Source organism: Kogia breviceps, chromosome 8 (genome assembly GCF_026419965.1).
Source record: "Kogia breviceps isolate mKogBre1 chromosome 8, mKogBre1 haplotype 1, whole genome shotgun sequence".
NCBI classification, from domain to species: Eukaryota; Metazoa; Chordata; class Mammalia; order Artiodactyla; family Physeteridae; genus Kogia; species Kogia breviceps.
Genome location: NC_081317.1, coordinates 23,155,905 through 23,177,688, shown reverse-complemented (window position 1 = coordinate 23,177,688; position 21,784 = coordinate 23,155,905). Strand labels below are relative to the sequence as shown.

At 45.5% G+C, this 21,784-nt stretch overlaps 1 protein-coding gene and 1 pseudogene across 13 annotated transcripts in view; both read left to right on the top strand.

Moving 5' to 3' along the window:
* Positions 1–21,784, top strand: part of PALM2AKAP2 (PALM2 and AKAP2 fusion) — a 499,465-nt gene that overhangs the window by 381,951 nt on the left and 95,730 nt on the right. The window contains exon 1 of one of the 13 annotated variants that reach the window (XM_067040978.1): positions 4,108–4,257. The exons of 10 other annotated variants lie outside the window; for them this stretch is intronic. Coding sequence is in view for 2 of the 3 variants with exons in the window: in XM_067040977.1 (XP_066897078.1) it covers positions 4,737–4,739 (3 nt within the window). In the remaining variant the exon portion in view is untranslated. Of the gene's footprint in view, positions 1–4,107; positions 4,258–4,632; positions 4,740–21,784 lie in introns of those variants that run through there. 2 more of the 13 variants (XM_067040977.1, XM_067040976.1) reach the window with 2 other exon arrangements.
* On the top strand, positions 8,808–8,908 carry LOC131762028 (U6 spliceosomal RNA; annotated as a pseudogene).

The window sequence follows — 21,784 nt, the reverse complement described above, 5'->3', positions numbered from 1 at the left end:
TATTTTCACTTGCATTTTTTTTTTTAATGAGAAAGAGTTTTGGCATCTTTTCCTAAGTTCAATGGCCAGTTATACTTACTTATCTATAAATGACTGGTTTGTTTTTTTCAATCAGATAGTTGGTAATTTTCTTCAATTTTCATATTGATTTGTAAGAACTCTTTGCATATTAGAGATAGTAACCCATTGTTATATATGTTGCAAATATTTCCCCCTGTTTGTTTCTTCTCTTAGATTTGCAGTGGTGCATCTGGTCCCATGGGGATGCCCTTGGGATTGGAATTGTCCTAACTTTCCCATGACTTTACCTGGTACTTGCTGGGAAAGCCCAACAGATCTAAGGCTATTGGTTTGATGGGAGCCAGTCTTTTTGGTGCTGGTTTTCTTTGCTTTTCCATCTTATTCTTATTCTTTTTTTCTAGCAAGCCTTTATTTTCTGTAGGACACATTTAGTACTTGAGGAGTATACCCAGTTGATGCTTTTTGGTCTTTCTCCTTGCCAGAAGGAAGAAATAGCAAATTCTTTATGATTGACCAGTCTTGGCCCCTTCTTTGGGTTTTCAGATCAGCTCTCTGAGCAACTCATGGGTCTTTCTTTCAGCTTCTATTCTTCTCTAAGCTTGGGGAGGAAGAAGAGGCTCTGTCAATCTGTGTCTAGGCTGATTTATTTCCCAGAAACCCAACCTTTACTTTTGGTGTTTCTCTAGTAAGTACATTCTATTTCTTGTGTCCCCTGGAGGCCACTCTTGCTCAGGGGCACCATTTAAAATGGGCAGGCAGCATGGCACAGGCAACATAAGCAAAAATGTACACTTAGGGCATAGGGGGAAAAAAATCATGACCTCCCCTCTTGCCAAGCAACATTTCCATAGAAGGTGCTGTGTCCTAAATGGTTAGGGAGTGTTTAACATTTTCATATCCCAGCTAGGTTTTTTTGTCTTCACAGAATCAGTAGCCCTTTATTTGCTTCCTAAGTGCTTCTTACATTGATCAAGGAGCCTATATATTTCATAAAATATTCTCAGCTCTAATAACCATTTTATCATGTTAAGACACATACAGTGTGATGAGCCCATAAGCATGCACTGGGTAAGAAGCCAGCCTTTCCCATTGCCAGTGTTTCTTTTTTAAAAAAAATTTTATTTATTTATTTTATTATTTATTGAGTCTCTGTTGCTGTGCGCGGGCTTTCTCTAGTTGCGGTGAGCGGGGGTGAGGGCGGGGAGCTAATCTTGTGGTTCGCAGGCTTCTCACTACGGTGGCTTCTCTTGTTGCAGAGCACGGGCTCTAGGCGCCCGGGCTTCAGGAGTTGTGGCACGCAGGCTCTGGAGTGCAGGCTCAGTAGTTGCGGCGCACGGGCTTAGTTGCTCTGCGGCATGTGGGATCTTCCCGGTCCAGGGCTCAAACCCGTGTCTCCTGCATTGGTAGGCGGATTCTTAACCACTGCGCCACCAGGGAAGCCCTCCAGTGTTTCTTATACTTTCATGTTCTTAAGAATCACCTAGGAGCTGTTAAAACAGTTTCCCTGGTCCTGCCCCCAGAGATTCTGACTTAGTAGGTAAAGGTGGAGCTCAGGAATTTTTTTAAATAAATGCAGACATGGTCCTGATATCTGTGGTTCTGAGTCCTGGCTTTGGGTCCAGGGCAAGATATCTCAACATCGGCACTCTTGACATTTGGGATACAACGATCCTTTGTTGTTGTGGGACTGTACCATACCCTGCAGGATATTTAGCAACATCCCTGGCCTCTAACCGTTAGATGTCAGTAGCACCCCGCCCCCATTATGACAATACGACAATCAAAAATGTCTTCAGTCATTGCCAAAATGTCTGGGTGGGTGGGGGTGGGGTGGGGGGGAAGCATCAAATCACCCTTGGTTGAGAACCGCTGACCTAGGGGAAAATAAATGTTAATTTAAAACCGTTTTTATTTTCACATGCAGACGTTCGTACCCTTGCATTGATTTCATTGAACAAATTAAACAAATATTTCTGATCCCTGGTATGTACCAAGCCTTTCATTTTAAAAAAGTGTAGCTTAATCATGGCTTCCTCTTTAATATCTTATAAGATGAAAAAAAAGGAAATGTCCTTGTAAATTAATATCTATTGAACATGTACTTTTCCTAAATTAATATTCCCAATAGTTTTCTGTAGAATATGCCAGAACTTTAAAATTACCAGAAAATTAGCATTAATTAATTCATATTTAACAATAATATTACAGTAATATTAACACTGGCGTTGCTTTTAGGAAAGAATTCAGAATTGCTGTACTATTTCTAATAAGGAAACAAATTTGACTGGTAAATGATACATTCTAATTTAGGAATATAGGAAGAAAGGGTGATGATGCACTTGCCTAATACTGTTTATAAAAATCTCACCTCTGCTGTAAGTTTAGAATTTTTCCTTGAAGAGTCTATGGTCCATATAAATAAATAAGTGTCCTCAAACATGCTCATTTCAATGTGAGTTTTTACATGCTATTAATATGTTAAAAATAGATCACAATGTAGGGCACCCAAATATTTAACTCAGGTTAGTGCCATGAAGAGCTGAAAGAAGGAAGGAAGGAAGGAGGAAAGGAAGAAAGAAAAGAAAAGGAAAGGGATTGACTGAGGCTAAAACTCTGTAATCTCCAACCACTGGTCAGTAAGTTCTGTTGAAATTCAACAGTGTAAGAGACAAACATGCAAAAAGGTTGGTGAAACAATTCGTAAATGCCAAGAAAAGGAAGCCTATAGATTTTCAGGAACCCTGAGGAGATCCGCTGATGTCTCCATTGTAGCCTTCACTGCATCCCCACCTCCCCTTCCGTGAAGGTGTCAATAAACCTTCAGATAGTAAAGAAGCCTTTTCCGGGGTTGATGCTATTTTTAATGTCTTTAGCTTGACAGGCTTTCTGGACGGGTCCCTATGTTATCGTTTCTTGTGTGGGAAATCAAGGTCCCTGGCAGTTGTCTTTCCCTGCTGTGTGTAGCAGGCAGAATTGATTCTCAGAATAGGACCCCGGGATTTTGGCCAGCAGTTCAGAAAAAAAGCAGGCCAACAGAGGATGGAAACTAGGGGAGTAAGGGGCTCTGACTTGCAGAGGTGGAGAGGGAGAATCACTGGGAAATGAAAACCTTGATCATGCCTAGTGGAAAGTTGAATTCAAGAAATCTGACTACATATCATGGTTATATTATATTTCCTCTACAGAGAACACCTTGGTTTTAAAAATACTGTTTTCTGTGTGAGGTGTTTCTGTGTGTGTCCTCCCAGGATTTCTAGAAGGTCCATCTTCAAAGGGTCATTAACATTATTTAAATATTCATGGTGGGGGAGGGGATTACAAGCTGAAATTTCAGACAGCTTGGGAGTGGGGGATGGCTGGCCACCCGCCGGATCCAGTCCCACGCGGTGTATCAGCTGCCTCCTTCCCCACCGCTGGCTTTGTTAACACACGCGCTCTGACACCAGGCCACCAGCTGCCACAACAGGGAGGGCAGCATGAAGGCTCTGGCGAGCCAGTGAACCAGAAGCATCCCTGTCCGCACCTCAGCCTCTGGACCACATCAGGGAGAGGCCCAAAACACATCGAGCCGCCGTCCGCGTCACAAAGACGCGTCTCCCACCGGCTCCCAGCGGTCCTGCTTACCCGGACAGTCTTGGTGCTGGTAAGGGATGGGGAACTCGACCCCTCGGATAGGAACTCAGCGGTGCCGGCCTTGTGAGGGCGAACACGCAGCCACACACTTCCATATACACTCATATGCACGTATGTATACACCAACGCACACGTCCAGATGCACGCACTCCCGACACGGCCACACGTGCGCTAACACAGGTCCACGTACCCAGACACAGAGCCCTCTCCCCAGTTAGGAAATAACTCGGCTTCACTTGCCCCATCCCTCCATCCCTCCAATCTATCCATTCACTCATTTCTTGGTTTCTCGGTGTGTGCCAAGATTTCGCCAAAGCCACGGACAGAAGGTGCGAGTGGTTGGGGAGGGGATGTGGAAGCGGAGGGGCAGACCTCTGCCCCAGGCGCCGGGAAGGGGGCGGGGAAGGGGCGGGCTCCGGGAGCAGGCGGGTGGTGCTCCCGGCCCTCCAGCGAGCAGAGCGGCCGCGGCTCTCGGCAGATGCGCTCGCCCCAGCCGGGGCCTGCCGAACGCCTTTCCGCGGAGTCTCCCCGATGCCCTGAGGAGGAGGTAGTGGCCGCGCTAGATCCGAGGCCGAGGACAGCGCCCCCGTCCGGCGCCCAGAGGTGGGTGTCCAAGCTCAGGCGCGGCGACCCAGGACACCCAGTCCCTGGGGGCCCCCTCCTGGTGTTGGGGCCTCGGGCGCGGGGAGAGGGTGGCTCGGGAGGGATTGGGCCCTTGGGAGGCCCTCTGATGCACCGTGGACTTTAAAGGGCTTTTATGGTCCTTGCCTAGTGGAGCATGTGCGGGGCGGGGGCCCGGCTGGAAAGGGCTGTGACCCTGTGGCTTTGAATTCCTAGGTTTGGGGGAGGGCCAGCTTTTGGCTGCTTTATTCAATACTTACTCACTTATTTATGCTTTAAAAACTAAACTTAGGAATACCACCTCCCTCCCACCCCCTCCGCCAAACACACACAGAGCCGGGCTGTACAGGAAAAGCAGAGAAAAATCAAAGGTCGGTAGCCGCCTCTCCAGACCTGGGAGCAGCGGTGGATGGAGCCAGCAGCTCCAGCTGGAGAGGAAGGCGCGCGTCCTGACTCCTTTGATGGTAGCGCTGGGGGGCGTTTTCAGAAATCCGGAGCTTTGCAGGGAGACTGAGGCCGAGGAGGGCCGGGTTCTCAGCCAGCTGGAACCTTTTGGAATGGGGTCCGGGGAGCTGCTGCAGGAAGGAGCAGCCCTTCAGCGCGCGGAGGGAGGGGGAACCGGGTCCGAGCTGAGCCTGGAAGTTCGGCCTGAGGCTGGGACCCCAGCTAATAGGATCTGGTGTGTTATCCTGGGTAAAGCCGGAGGGTAGGTCTCTTTGGCCCCTTTGTGGGGACACTTTGGGGAGTCGAGGGCGCGGATCGTGGTGGTGAGCGCTGGGGCAAGTGTTCTGGAATCGCGGTGGAGGCGACGCGCCTCCCGGGATAGGAGTTAGGAGATACTGGCGGCTCTGAGAAATTCTAGAGAATCGTAGCGGAGAACAGGGGACTGAATGGAGGTCCGGGAGAGCGGGCTGTCCGGGAGGCCGCGGAGGGAGTCCGCGGAGGGAGGCGAGGGAGGCCGGGGAGCTGTGGGGTTAGTGGCCGGTGAGAGCGGAAGGCGCAGCGGCGGCTGCAGGCGGTGGGGAGCGAGGTGGAGGGTGGACCCGCGGGAGCGGGACCCGCAAGCTGGTTTCTGAGTTTCCCTGGACGGATGCGAGACCGCCAGCACTGGGGATCTCTCCTTGATCCGCAGAAGGGGGCGTCTGGGAGGGAAGTGACTCGTGTAGAGAGATGGTGGATTATTTCTCCAGATCCGGTTTCCCGCGTGGGGCAGTAGTGAAGGGGGCGTCTGGGAGGGAAGTGACTCGTATAGAGAGATGGTGGATTATTTCTCCAGATCCGGTTTCCCGCGTGGGGCAGTAGTGGTTGGGCAAATGTCTTACCATACTGTAGCAGTTTTAGGCGCAGCACCTAACACCCCCCCACGTATTTACCTTTGAAAAGAACACACGCACACACACACACACACACACGTCTGTCTCTATAGTATATCCCTCAGACTGCAGACAACTTCTCAGAGGAAGCGCCCTTCCGTCACAGGCACCTGGAGACTGAATTAGGACAAACCCACCACTCACCAGTGTAATCCCAGGGGATTTGTTTCCTTGGCTTTGTTCTAATTGAAGAGAGTTAATTTAAGCATCACACTTTTCTTTCTGGAAATGTCCGCAATTTAATTAAACATTCTCTTCCTGCTGACAGCCTCCTCAACTTTGATCAATAAAATTTCAGAGTAACAGGTCTAGAAATGAGGCATATTTAGTAAGGAGTTCACTGCTTCTTTAAACATAAAGCCTTCTAAGAATTGAAACGTGCCCTAAAGCACCTCTAAACGGCTGTCCGATGCCCGCTCTCTCCTCTCCAGTTTTGATATAGGCTCTTTGCTTAAAGGGCATCTTCTCCTTTGAGTGGGCACACCGGTCTTGTAGGCCCTGCAGTTATTTTGAGCTGCACCAGTAAAATTAGTCATGAGCCAGAAGAAATGAAAGTAATACACCTTGGGTCTCCAGATCCCTTACCTAACAGACTGGGCAATTAAGTGTGGAGATGCTTCTCTGGCAGTGGAGTTCATTTTCAACTTCTTTCTGGGATGCCAAGATGCTAGTGTGAGACTGGGCTTTGAGATGGGACAAACATTTTGAAATACCCATTATCTCATAGTTCTGGCATGACAGTTGAAACAGTTTCCCGCCTGCGGAGTTCAGGGCAGTGTTGTCAGAAATTTATTTCACTTTCATAAGTGGCTCCTTCTGACACACTAGCCTCAGGATCTCTGGCTGATAAAGTGGAAAAGGTTGTCTTAATTTAGTTATCAGGTGAGGGGAAAATGATCCACTGGTTGTTTTATTTCTAAACCTTTAATATAGAAATTACATATTAACTGTTGCTTCTAAAATGTCAACACCCTGGACTTTCTAATTAATTGTTATAATTATTGGCTAGCTTCTGCTGTCTTTATATGTTTGGTGGATTCTTAAAACACCCATGTCCTAGATTTCCAACAAGATTGTCATCACAAGTCTCTACATATTAGGAAAATGAGAAATGTTTCAAATAAAAATGCAATTGAATTTGGACGGGGGTTGTGTTGAGGGATTTTAATGATTAAAACAGGAGCATGTTGAAAATTGACTTTTGAAAACCAGTTTCATTTTTAAGTTTTATATGGTTCTCAGCACTGGTATGATCTGTCATGAATTCGCCTCTGGAATGGCTGTCCTTTGATCCTGAGAGACATGGGACTCACCATTTGCTTAGATTATTGGTCAGGCATCCTGTGTAAGCTGTTGGAAATTTCAAGTTGATTAATATACTTATCAGGTTCAACAATATTACTAAGTTTTGCTAGAAGATTGCATCATTTTTTTGGTACTGTACAAACTTGACAGCCGGAGGCAGATTTGCTGTGATGCTAAAAAAGCTTAAGCTTCAGGGCCCTGCACCAGCACCAGCCTCATCCCGGAGCACTTTGTGTGGCTTGGGCCTGAGGGAGACAGTGCGTCCATGAGCCATCAGGGGAGATAGATAGAGAGGGAGAGAGAGAGAGAGAGAAATATCTTTGTTAGGTAATCACCTTCTAAGGATATATGACTGCTGTTAAGTTTGGGACATATGCCCTTCAAACACATTTTCCAGGAATATATTATTATAGAAAAGTTGAAATCATCTCTGTTGTAACAGGAAAATCCACTACAGGTGTACCCCACTTTCTGAAAGTTCACATTAGTGCTGCTTAGCTTTTACTCAAGATCTACGTTTCGCTAACCGAAAGAAATCCAAAGAAGATTTTCATTTCTGTGAAAAAGCTGTTACCAAACTAATGTAGTCTTTCGTAAAATTGAAGTGCCCGGTGTACCATGAAGTGGGAATACTCTTTGCTTCATGCCAGTTCAGCTTACCAAAGGTTTCACAGGAGTGGTCTACTTTCAGGTAGTGGGACAAACCTGTATTTTGCTCAAAAAGAAAATTATAGCGTATGTATGTGTGATTTAAGTAGGACTTGATTAATTAGAATACTTAAGAAATAGAGTGCTCTGATACTTTCAGCAACTGAAATTTAAGCTTGTCTTAAACATTTATTTCAACGGTTGTTGATGAAGATGTTTCTAAGATGTAATAAATGACTACCCCGCCTTGACTACTTCTTGCCTTAGTGAGTTTACCGTGGTGAATGTACTGTTGTCCTTCCATTGACCGTTCAGGATTTTGTAGTCTCAGTGTGATGTTAGCGTAGATACAAATTATAATTTTTAGAAGTGTAGAAGTGTAATCGCCAAACCTAGTCCAGTACAGACTCTGGAGGCTGGCTTTTGAGAAAACTAAAATCCCAATGTGAATGTTATTTCTGTTCTTTGCCCCAGTCTCTGAAAGATGAGCGCCAGAAAGATGAGTTAATCAAGACCTTGCCTTCTTCCTACAGTAAAACAGGATGCGCTTTCTCCAGGGTTCAGCCAGAGGTTCTTTTTTCCTTTTGAAGTGAATGCAGAGATTGAGGAGGTACAGAAGAGGACAGACAGCATGGGCGGAGGAACTGAGAGCATCCTTGGGCCCATTGACCTCTTTTTCCCTTTGGTACTTCTCTCTCAAGTCTAGGCGCACCAGCGCTACCAGGCCTTGGGGGCACACGTTTGAGTCGTATCAAGGAACATGTAAGTGGCATCTGTTCCTTTCTTGGTTGGAGTCTCAGAAAGACTGCATGGGCCCTGCAACTGGAAAAGGTACCCTTTGGAGGTAGAATGCTGAAGGTTTCCTTTTTCAGGAAGAGGATAGGGATGGGGATGAAATGACGGAGCTTCCCTCAAGTGGGTTTGTTTGTCTTGGAGGATACATGTCCGAGTTGGGGGAGTCATGGTGTAAATGCCAAGCAAGGGGAGAGAGCTGTAGAACCTGGTGGGGGTGACACTGTCCTCTGAACCCCCCTTTTCAGGGACTTTGTGGTCGGTTGGATGCTTGATCGGAGCAGATGGGGTGAGCAGAGCCAAATACACAGATACTATAACTAACGCCCCAGTTATCCAGAGCCATGGCAGGGCCCAAACTCATTAGTGTGTTGGCCAAATTCTCTCTAAGATCTACAGCATGACACATAAACTGAGTCTTAGTTCCTTCATCTATAAAAAATGGGATACGGAGAAGATTAGCGTGGCCCCTGCGCAAGGATGACATGCAAATTCATGAAGTGTTCCATATTTTTTATACACACTACTATATATAAAATAGATAACTAATAGGGACCTACCATATATCACAGGGAACTCTACTCAATACTCTGCAATGACCTATATGGGAAAAGAATCTAAGAAAGTGGATATATGTACATGTATAGCTGATTTACTTTGCCGTACAGCAGAAACTAACGCAGCACTTTAAATCAACTATACTCCAATAAAAATTCTTTTAAAAAAATTAAAAAATGGGGATACCAAAACTTACCTGCTTCAAAACTTAAATGAGATAGGTATGGAAGCACCTTGAACATGTATTCTTCACCAAGTTGGTTGTTTTCTGAAATTAACCAATATCTTCTTTCATCTTTATGGCAGATGCAAATAAGTAAACAGTTTTTAAAGTTAATTTTAAAAAATTCCAGCAATTGTGTAGCACATCAATTGTTCATCCTTTACACGGATCAGATCTAGAAGCTTTGGGCACAGAGGTTCTCCAGGCCTGAACTCCACGCCCACCCCACAGCCCCCTTTTGACTTGGGGAACCTTGCTGACATCCTTCTCTTCCCCTTAGCCCTGAACACTTGCACTGTTGTATGGAGGCTTCTTCCAGTCTCCTTTACTTGCTCTCTCCTGATGCTTCAAGTAGGTCAGAAATTGCTTCTCAGTGGGAGAATGGACCCAAATTTTCAGGACCCTAATCCTGGGCTTGAAGCTCACTCAGTGACCAGTAACATGGGGGTCACTGGGCTTCCCCTTCACGAACTACTGCAAGCTTCTTTGCCAGCTTTCATGAGCTTACTCTGTCATAAGGCTGGAACATGGATGAATGTATTAAGTAAAGATTTGCCATGAGGGTTCAAATAAAAAAGGTTTTCAGAAGAGCCTGAGAAGCGTAGTGAATTCAGTCCTTTTTGTCTTATCATGGAACTTCTCACAGATTTGCAGTAGAGTAGGCTGCTTCGATGGATGATTATGTACCAGCCAGGTGAGGTGGGCACACCAGAAACATTATTTTGAGTTAATTCTTTTTTTTTTTTTTAAGGGCTTCAAATGCTTGGCTTATTCATTTATTTATTTATTTATTTATTATTTATTTATTTATTTTTGCCTGTGTTGGGTCTTCGTTTCTGTGCCAGGGCTTTCTCTAGTTGCGGCAAGCGGGGGCCACTCTTCATCGCGTTGTGCGGACCTCTCACTGTCGCGGCCTCTCTTGTTGCGGAGCACAGGCTCCAGACGCGCAGGCTCAGTAGTTGTGGCGCACGGGCCTAGTTGCTCCGCGGCATGTGGGATCCTCCCAGACCAGGGCTCGAACCCGTGTCCCCTGCATTGGCAGGCAGATTCTCAACCACTGCGCCACCAGGGAAGCCCTGAGTTAATTCTTAAGTGCTACAAATCATTCTTTTTAACAAAAACATATAAAAGGTAGCCTCCACCCTTGGTCCAAACCTCGCCACCAAGTTCATGGTGCCACGCCTGGATTAGGATGAGCCCCTGTACATTTAAGGAAGTGAATCGGTTAGAAAAAGCAGTTGGGGATTCACAAACAGCATGACTGAAAAAGCAGAACACTGTAGCACCTAACCCAGTTTGTGATGCCCCTGTGAAGTTTTCTTTTTAATCACTGTCTGCTGGAGGGAAGTCCCCCTCAGAACGTCTCCGGAGGGGGAACTGTCCACCTCAGGGCCAGTGACTCTCCAGTGTATGTACTCTGTTTAAGGGCCTCAGCCCTGCATGAAGACCCAATTTCTTGGGAATTTGCCTGTTCACTTGAGCAGCATATCTGGACATGCGATGCATCACCTCAGTGTCCATAGAGTGGCAGACAGTGTCCATATGGTACAGACTGGCAGCATCACCCATGTGGAGGGAGCCTGGATACTGCCTTTTAAACTGGTTTTGCTGGTGATGCCAAGACCAGGTGATGATGGCAATCCTGGTGCTCTGTCAACAGGTCTGTGAACTCTGCTTGCATGTTCTGCCCTGTGGAGCACCGAGTCCTTATGATAGCTACGTATGACTGGCGGGCAGTCGGGTCAGTGTATATCAGTGGCGGTCCAGAACTATTAACCTCTCTTTGAACTACATAAGGATGTTTCTTCTTGCTCTGCGTATGCTTTAGCGAGGAAGCCGTGAAAAGGAACATTACTGTGCAGAGCAAGGATAAACAGTGATGCTAGAGCATTTTTTCCTGGGTCGTCAAGGGGTGCTGGACTGGACGTTACCCCACAGGCCTTCGAGCGCCCTGGGTTGGTGAGGTTTAGAGGAGAATTTGACCAGACCTTCCGGGGTGATTGTCTTTTGTCGGTTAGGAGGAAGAGTGTGTGCGTGGAACTGGTACCCACACCACTCCAAGTTCTGTGAAGAGAGAGGGGTTCCTTAGGTGGTCATCCTGTCCATGGCCATGGCTTTTCCCAGGGTGTCTGTGATGATCCTGTGGGCCTTGGACTGAGCTAGTGCTTCCTGCAGCAGAGACCAGCCCTGCAGACTCTGGGGGAAGAGCCCTGATCCTCAGATGCCTTTCTTCCCACCCAGCCTGACCAGCCTCGAATGCAGAGCTCTGCCAGGGCCGCCTGAGCCCTGCACCTGGGTGAAGGTGGAGGAGGGCCAAACCACACTTTCCTGTAGGCGATTCACTGCCCGCTTGCTGCCCCTCTCCCAGTGCAGCTGACTGTCTCGGCTTCTGTTCTCATGACGACATTTGCACAGTGGAAACATGCAGAAACTTACTTTGTTTGGAGCAATGCCTCACATACGTTTTTTTCTGATACAGCCTACAAATGGAGAAAGACACCATTGTTGAGCACTCTTCGTGGGGGGGTGTGTGTGTGTGTGAGGCTGGTGAGAGAGTGATTTTCCCAAAGGAATACATCTCACTTAATATTCTAGAAAAATCAAGTACTACACAACCCTGAATTCAAAAGCTCTCTCTGTATGTGTGTTAAAATCAAGGTCTGTGTGTCATGTGCCGTGTGATCCCAAGGCTATATTTAGCCTGGCAAATTAGTATTTTTGCATTAGAACATTTTATCCTTGCAAAGGATAGCAAGGATTCTCCCGGGACACAATTCCAGATGAGTAGAATTCATTCATTTTGGGAGGAATATGAAGCAACTGTTTTGGAAATTGAGATCCAACCCAAAGCACTTGCGATTATTCCTGTTTGAGATCATTTTTCCTTTTGAGAAAAGTTTAAATCAGTGTTAAATGCAGCATGGAGGTGGACCCGGAGAGTGGGAGGCATTGCTTTCGCATGAAATCACAATGTGTACATTGTTTAAAAATACTCTTTTCATCGTATGCTTCATTACCGAAACAATTCACAGCCTCCAAAGGACGACAGATGTTATGGTGTAAGCAACAGAGAGAGTATAAACTAGAAGAAAGGAAAGGGAAGAAATCCCTCCTTCTCCAACCACCACTCAGAATGGAATTGAGCTTTTTTCTTCTGGGGATTTCCCTGTAATCACCAGGGATGGCTTGACCTTGAGGTTTGGTACTGGGAGGAGCTAAGAGGAAAAGAGGAGGGAATTAACATCTTCTGAGCGCCAGACACCAAACTGGTTGCTTTCTCTTCAGTGTCTTACCTGATGCTCACAATCACCACCATTTTTCACATGAGGATGCTGAGGCACGGGGAGGTGACCAGGTAACCAGCCAAGCTGTGCGACGCCAGCCAGTTTTCTTAGGCAGTTTTCCCTCTTGTTACTCAACCAGTGCTAAAGGGCCCTGGTGCTCAGAGTTTAGTCTGAGGACCTGCGGCATTAGCATCACCATTACCCAGGAGCTTTGTTGAAACTAGAGAATACTGAGCCCCATTCCAGACCCGCTGAGTCGGAATCTGCATTTGTAACAAAATCACTAGGGACTTGTATGCACAGTATGGTGTGAGAAGCTCTACTACCCCGGGCTTGGAGGGCGAAGGTCTGGCAGGTACCACCGAGAAAACTAGCCAAACCTCAGGAATGCGATCAGCAGACTGACTTGAGGGATTGGGCTATCTGGGAGGGGGGATGGGTGCAACTACCAATAGAATCTAGCAGGATGCAGCTAAGCATCTTAAAATGCACAGGATGCCCCCCTCCCCTCGCAACGAAGAATTATCTTGCCCCGAATGTCCACAGTGCTGATGCTGAGAAACCCCGATCTAGTCGTCCATATCTGGAATTCACATCCTGTAGATACGTTTCCATAACTTCCGTTTTGTGCAGCTCTGTAGCAAGTGTAACTTAGATGATACTGATTGCATTTTGCTATGCAAATGTGATTCTCTTTACTGGGACTTGGAAAGAGTAAAAGAGCTGAAATTGCAGCATGATAGATTTCCGGTAGGGTTATGAGAGTGTCTGGCTCTGGTACCCAGGATGTTGCAGAAAAGTTTCTGAGCTGTACTGAGTGCCCCCCACTGGGGGTCATTTCCCCCGGACCAGTCCTGCCTGGCAAGAGTACCTTTTCTTTGTTTTACTCCCCAAACTTGCCCAGGCCTCTGTTCTATTTCTCAGCCTCCAAGCAAGCTGTGTAGGGTCAGCTGTGATACCTGGAGTCTGGGGGAGGAAAGGGAATAAACACAAGACTGGTGAAGGGAAGCAAAGCCTGTTTCCTACCACCTTGCCTCCCTGCCTGCCCCTGGCATCTACTCATCTCCCCCTTTTCTCACTCAACTCCTCTAATTCCAGCACCTCCACTGACAAACACCTCTCCTCTCCTCTCTCCCTGCCCCTTCTCTCTCTCTCTCTCTCTCTCTCTCTAGATTCTGGTCCTGAACGTCTGGAACTCTCTCCCCTCCATCGCCTCTGCCTCCCTCCCTCCTTTTCTCACTGTCTTCCGTTTGTGAGCTGAAAATCAACCTGAATCACGACTGGGAAGTGAAACCAGGATGCCCAGTGTATATTAAGGGAGGGAAAAGTTTTGAACTGACATTCTGTCCGTTAAAGAACCCTTGTCATTTATCTCCTTCAGAATGGCTACAAACACCTCTACCTACTTTCTTGTTCTACTCTGATTAAAACTTGCTTTTTCTCGAGCTCTAGAGTTGGAAAAGAGAATTCTTTCTTGGTTCTAGTGTGTTTTCCAGCTTTCTTTCACTGTCGATATTATAATGATCATTTTCCTATACTTTTAAATGAACATTGTCATTGAAGTAGATTGTTCTCAACAAGTTCTAGATTTATCACCGAGGCATCCCAAGGAGAAGAAAATCTCTTCGCAACTTCCGTGTACCTTCTTTTCATAACTCTCATGATCCTTTGCAAATGAAAGGGGATGCCTTGGGGAGTGAACGGCAGGCTACACGGAACGTCCAGCTCCAGCATTTGGAGCCAGAGGCCAGGGCAGATGAAGCTGGAGTGCTGGGCTTCTGGCCAGAGTGGAATGAATCTTCCCAGCACTGGGAAACCTGTGTTTTTCCAGCAGACCAGCTGATCTGCTCCAGAGGGCTTTAAATTGGGAAATGGGGAGTTCTGGGGAATAGTGGAAATCAGAGAACAGGAGATCAATTGCTATGGAGGATTATTGGTTATGTCACAAAAAGGGGGAGATTTGACATCTGGTAACTGATTCCTAGTAATTGTTTTGAGAAAATAATTGGGAAATCAGTATTAGAAACAATTTTGTCTTTAATATGAGCCCTAAAGGTGTATAAATGAGAGGAAGAGGACTTTTCTGGTGGTCCAGTGCTTAAAACTCTGCACCTTCCATTGCAGGGGGTGCAGGTTCAATCCCTGGTCGGGGAACCTAAGATCCCACATGCTGCGCAGTGTGGCCAAAATAAATAAATAAATAAAGAGAGGAAGAAAACCTTAGAGGACTTTGTCCCCCGAGGTACACCTCCTGTCTTCAGCCCACACCCTCTAAGTGTGTTGTCACATCTCATGAACGCCTCAGGGGTCCTCTTGGGCTTGATAATGTATGCCATCTTTTGAAAGATCCACTAAATTCTTCTGGCCACAAATTATGCCTTTCAAAATTGGCCTGGAAGAATGCTAATAATAATCATTACACAATTGACTACTGCAAATCCTTGGACACATACAGAGTAACAATTACTGGGGCTTTATGAAGAATGGCTCCAAACCAAGGGCAGAGTTTACATGAACAGAGGAAGACATAATTCAATATGTGTACAATTGAATAAAATCTTGAACCTTTAACATGGGCCCATTTTCATACACAAATTGGGACGAAGCTTCTTTCAAAAGAGCGTAACTTTGAAAAAGCTCAGATTTTCATATTTCTTCAGTGAGTTGAATCTTCCATAAGTGCAGATACTGGGAGATTAAAGGGGATTTAAGATGCTTCTGATAATGAATATTTATTGAAAATCCGGCCCTCTTCCAAGTGCCACATATGTATAGCCATCTTTAAGCCTCATAACGTCCTCCTGTTGGGAAGATACCAGTATTATAAATTTTTGTTACAGATGAAGAAACTGAGCACAGTGGTTTACGACAAGGACATATATCTAGTGGCACAGTCAGAATTTGAATCCTTGTAGTCTGGCTTTTATACACAGTCTCTTAATCTTTACCATCCTTATTCTGCCTTCTTTGTACTTAAGACGAACTAAACTTGCCCTCTCCTACTGCGGTTGAGGGTATGAGTCTCAGTCCATAAGCAAAGGCTTGCAAAAAACATAGCATTTTATAACTTACGTAAATTAACTTAATTTTGTCTCCAAGCCTTCAATCTGTCCAGCTAACAGAAAATTTAACCTCAGTTATCTTGGGAAAACGCCCACCTTATGATTGCATCCAAGGTCTAAGGTTTTAGGAAAAGGGCCATCTAGACGCCTCTCGACACTGGTTTTAGTTGTGATTTCCAGTCACATGTCTATATTGCTTTGACTGTTCCTGTCCACATGGGCAAGTTTGAGGCTCTCGGCTGTTCCACACGGGCATGGGATGGAGCCTGGGAATCCTTGGCAAATATGGGAACCTGGAGCCTGGAGTCTTTCCTCTCTGAAGTCTTGCCAGCTCTACTGGGAGCTTCCAGGAAACAGAGCAAAACACGCAGAGGTAGAGGATGGAAGGATGCTTTCTAGAATGCCTTGTATAATCTTGTCTATAGCTTAGATTTTTACAAAAGCTAGGAAGAACCTTGACTCCTTGACACCAGATCTCCAAAGCAAGCATCCTGCTGGCTGCCTGCCTGCCTAGGGGGGAGGAAGGAGGAGAGAATGTAAAAGGAGAAGACATTCATTAAGATCTCAGAAATATTCATGGACTAGAGTGGTGGTTGCCAGGGGCTGGGGGGAGGGAGGAATGGGGAGTTAGTGTTAAATGGGTACAGTTTCAGTTTTGCAAAATGAAAAGAGTTCTCTGGATGGGTGGTGGTGATGGTAGCAGAACAATGTGAGTATACTTAATGCCCCTGAACTGTACACTTGAAAATGGTTAAAATGCTGAATTTTATATTTGTATATTTTACCATGATAAAGCATAGTCATCCACACAGAAATTTTATTTCATTTGTACCAATTTTGACTGTTACTAAAAACAGTCAAAAGATAAATCCAAATGACAGAAATAGAAAATAACATCACCATCATCATCAAAAAAAAAAAAAAGGTCATGAAAAACTATCTTTTGAAAGCTAAAGGAGAGCAGTAGATTTGAATCCTCCAGTGGTGGGTGTGTTCACTTCCTTCAAGGGAAGCGCTGGTCTTGTCTGACCTCTGAGCCCAGCCTTGGTCTTGAAGACAGTGGGCCTTGAACACCCAATGGTAAAGTGGCCTCAGAAAGTGTTTGCGGTCCAAGTGGTCCATTCCCTTGAAGAACGGTCAGCAAGATGGGCCTGTGTGGTTCATGGTACCCTCTTTGGAGGCCACAGGACTGATTCGAAGAGGAGAACATGTGTTGAGCTGTGTTTTCCTACTGTCTAGGCTGCTCTCTGGCCCTGGGATGAGGGCAGCTCCATAATTACCACACCTCTGTCATCAAAGGAGTCCCGAGTTGTCACCTTTCTCAGTATTGTTTCCTTTGCAAATTAATTCTCGTTTGTCATATTTCCAAGGTGGAAACTACCTCTCCTCGCTTTTTTTTTTTTTTCTCACTGTAGCTCCATGATAAGGGAAATGATGGATGCCTGGACTTGTCTTCCGGCAACCAGGGCACCGCATGTCTGGGCCCTGCAGGGGCCCGAGCTCTGAAACAGGAAGAGGTGCCTGTCGAGGTCCCAAAGACACACTTTCTTAGAGTTTGCTGTCTTCTCACGCTTCCCTGGCTGTCAGAAAGGGCATGAGAGTGACCTGGGGGTGGCGAGGCTGTGGAAACGCAGTGGGGGCAGCCCTGGATGGCTCTTCCCCTCTGTGGGCTTTGGTGTCACCCCAGCAGGGTGACTTCCGGGTGGAGGGCCAGCTCCCTGACACCCATGACAGCAGGGTCCCTTCTGCCTGCTGGCCCTGACAGGCATGCTGGGGCATTTCTGTGATGGCACTGCTAGTTCTTCCCCTTGCTTGCTTGTTTTTCGTTTTAATTGCGGTAAAATACACATAACATAAAATTGACCATCTTGACCATTTTCAGTACGTTAAGTACATTCACGTTGTTGTGATACCATCACCATCCATCCGTCCATAGAACGTTTCATCTTGTAAAATTGAAACCCTTTACCCATTAAATACCAACTCGCCCTTCCCCTCTCCCCTTCTAGCCCCTGGTAACCACCGTCTACTTCCGGCCTCTCTTAGTTTGGCTACTCTAGGTAACTCATCTAAGTGGAATTACATAGTATCTCTCCTTTTGTGACTGGCTATTTCACTTAGTGTAACGTCCTCAAGGTTCCCCCATGTTTTAGCAGCTGTTAGAATTTCCAGCCTTTTAAATATTGGTGAATTATATTCCAGAGTATGTCTATACCCTATTTTGTTTATCCATCATCCGTTGGTGGACACTTGGGCTGCTTCCACCATTTGTCCCACCCTTGTTGTTGAGAGGCAATGATCCATCCGTGAGATCCTCCGGAGATCAAAAGAATTCCCCAGTCCCTACTTTCAAGGAGTTCACTTCTCTAGCAAGTGCCAAAGTACTAATACAGGAAAAACTATATCACAGTAACTCATTGTATATTAAGAGACATCTGTCAGGACATGTCACAAGAGGATGTGGATTTGCAAAATGCATGGCTTAGAGAGAGTACACTCTATAGTGTGGATTCCAGAGGTAGGTAGCCGGAGCCCCAGTCCTGGCTTTGTCTTTAGTATCCATGTGGCTTTGGGGGAATTACTGAATCTTTCTAAGCTTCAGTTTCCTTCAGTCTGTAGAATGGGGATAATAGTACTTTCCCCAGAGAGTTGTTGGGAGGATCAAATGAGAAAACATTGATAAAGAGGTTAACAGAGAGCCTGGCATGTGGTTAGCATTCAAGACTAACGTATAGAGGAAGCAACCTATTACCCACTAAATGTCAGACAGCTCTTTTAAATATATTGTTCTTGTTCTCTTAATCTGACTGTAAACGTTGGTATCTGCATTTGCCACAATTTCGCAAGTATTTGTTGTTCCTATTCTGTCTTTTCTCTTCATCTCCCTTTAAGATTATGGTAGTTTGCATGGTAATCGATTTGGGAGGTTCTCAGATTATTCAGTAAGAATAAGCTGTTTTTATCAGATAATTGATAATAAAAGTGAATGTGGCCTGGCTTTCTTATCCATGGGAGGATATAAAATGAGGAAGGGAATGACCATTAGTAGATAACCTTTATCTAACTGGCGAGGGAATTAGCTTTCCCGAACTCTGGGCCCCTTAGAGAGAGTGGGGGGCCGGCTTCCATCTCTCGGTAACATAGGTCTGATAATATTGCTCATGTAGATAGTGCTATTGTGGCTGTTCTCTCAATTACAAATTTCATATTTAGATTATTTTAATCTCAAAGATGGAAATACTCTCATTTTTTCTAGTAATGCTTAAGAAAGCTTAGAAAAATTAAATTGATAGTTTTGCCGAATGAAATATGTTTCTATTCAAGGGTGCCCTAAGGCATTCTAGAATGTAGGTCTAAGGCACATCATCTGGCTGGTGCATTACTTTATTCTACTCCTGTTGGTCTGCTTGGTTATTTCCAACCCAGGAATCCACCGACTTCAAGGCAATTGAATCCATTATTACCCAGGAGAAAAAAAAGTCCGAGTCTCCCTTGCTGCAACAATAGATTTCTCTCTCTAAAAAATAAAAAATAAATAAAGGCATTTGAGAGGAGCGGGTGCAAACACAGGAATCTCCTTCACCCTAGCTGTTGCTAAGCTGTAAGCTAATATTGTGAGAGAGAAAAAATATCAAGGTCTCAACTTTCTTTGCCATACCGCTTTGTATTTTTCAGTATTAACAAAGGTTTCCCCCCAAATGCTGGTTAAAGCTGAATGGTTTGTCCTTTAGTTTGTAGACTCGGGAGCTTTGCTTAGATTAACTCAAGGTGCCCAGGCTTTTTCTACTCCTTTTGGAGTTCTTTTTACACCTTCCCTATTATTCTGGTGGTATCTTTCAATCAGCTTTTCTGATCAAGTATTTATGGTGACGATTACTCAGCCTGCTGGGCTGGGTAAAGGAATGTTGTGGTGCCTTTAAATATATTTGTCTATTTGTCATCAAAAGTGAAAACCAAACTTGGAGATTTCTTTTCTCTATTTAAATTTGGAGACTTTTCTTTTTGCCAAAATCTCTGGACGATGATAAGGTAGCGGTGGTTGAAATACTTCTGCTGCTTTTAGCAAGGGAGGACTTAGCAAGTGAGAGTTTCCCAGATTGGGTTTAGATTCGTATTTGTTTATGTTCCAAACTTTTTTTTTTTTTTTTTCTTTCTGTAATGCCACAGTTTTGAGTATCAGCAGAACTTGGGGCCGATAGTATTTCATGGAATGTGTGTAATCCTTTGGGGTTGTATATTTTACTCAGACTTCCATGACGGGTTGGTTAAATAGGACAAAGTCTCCAGCAGACTTCACTTGACTCTTTTTGTTCTTTTCCTGTTTTCCTGATCAGACTTCTGTCCATCCCCCTTTAAAGAGGGCAACTGAGTAGCGTGAAAATAAGGGTTTTAGGTGGTGGTGCAGTTAAGTTACTGAGGGGTGTTGTGGGTTTGGTCTCACTTGACACTAATAGTAAAGCGATATGGGAACCCCCCCCCACTTCATCTGCTCCAGTGGTGGGTCTGGGGACCTCTCCAGTGACGGAGAGTAACTCCCCTCTTGGTTTTCTCACTTCTGGGTACCAGAAATAATTAGCCCTTGGTTGGCAGAGTGTAGAACTGCCCACCAAGGAGGGATCTTACAGTACAGAAGCAAGAGCATAATGTAGGAAGGAAGTTGACATTTTTCAGGGTTAACTCTACCTAATTTGCAAAATGTTATATTTTCGAAAGCCATCAAGTAATCCACAGACTCATCAAATCAAAGGGCTAGGTTGTAGGGAATCCTGTAGAATTGGGGAGTTCAGAAGGACTTGATCAAGTTATTCTACCTCCCAAAGCCTTGGTTTTGTAAACTGCAAAATGGGCTAATAATACCTTTGATTAGTTGTTGCCATGCAGTAACCAGTCCAGAGTGGCTGGTGTATTTTCAGTAATATATATATTTTTTAAATTAATTAATTAGTTAATTTATTTTTGGCTGCATTGGGTCTTCGTTGCTGCACGCGGTTTTTTTCTAGTTGCGGCCAGCGGGGGCTACTCTTCGTTGCGGTGTGTGGGCTTCTCATTGTGGTGGCTTCTCTTGTTGTGGAGCACGGGGTCTAGGCGCGTGGGCTTTAGTAGTTGTGGCACGTAGGCTCAGAAGCTGTGGCTTGTGGGCTCTAGAGCGCAGGCTTAGTAGTTGTGGCGCACGGGCTTAGTTGCTCTGCGGCATGTGGGATCTTCCCGGACCAGGGCTCGAACCCGTGTCCCCTGCATTGCGGGTGGATTCTTAGCCACTGCATCACCAGGGAAGCCCTCATAATATATTTTTAATAAATGTGAATTTCCCTTCCTCGACCATTCAGGATCAAGTAAATTGCCATGTAAAAGTGTTTGGAAAACTACGGGGGCTTCCCTGGTGGCGCAGTGGTTGAGAGTCCGCCTGCCGATGCAGGGGACACCGGTTCGTGCCCCGGTCCGGGAATATCCCACATGCCGCGGAGCGGCCGGGCCTGTGAGCCGTGGCCGCTGAGCCTGTGCGTCCCGAGCCTGTGCTCTGCAACGGGAGAGGCCACAGCAGTGAGAAGCCCGCGTACTGGAAAAAAAAAAAAAAAAAGAAAACTACGGATATTAATTATTATTTGTGTTTGCCTCTTAGTTGACTTTAAAATATTTGTTTGTCCCAGGAACAGAGGAAAAATATCCCTTGATCGTGAGACAGGTGCATTTTTAGTATGTTAAGTCCACTGCCTATCTTTATTTTTTTTTAAATTTATTTAATTTATTTGTTAATTTTTATTGGAGTATGGTTGCTTTACAATGTTGTGTTAGCCTCCACTGCACAACAAAATGAATCGGCCATACACATACAGGTATCCCTTCCCTTTTGGACTTCCTTCCCGTTTAGGTTACAACAGTGCATTAGGTAGAGCTCCCTGTGCTATATTCCCAGTATGTTCCCATCAGTTGTCCATTCCTCCCACCCTACCCCTCTCCCGCCTTGGTATCCATATATTTGTTCTCTACATCTGTGTCTTCGTCTCTGCTTTGCAAGTAAGATCATCTATACCATTTTTCTCGATGCCACATATATGTATTGTTATACAATATTTGCATTTCTCTTTCTGACTTACTTCACTCTGTGTGTCACTCTCCACTGCTTATCCTTCTTGTGGCTTATTAACATGGTCAATTTCAACCCTTCAGTATCCGTGGCGCGGAATCTTCAGCTGTTTTCATCAAGTATGTTCGTGGGTTGTAAGTTACCAGATGATCCTGTGGGTGGGTCTCTGTCGGCTCCAA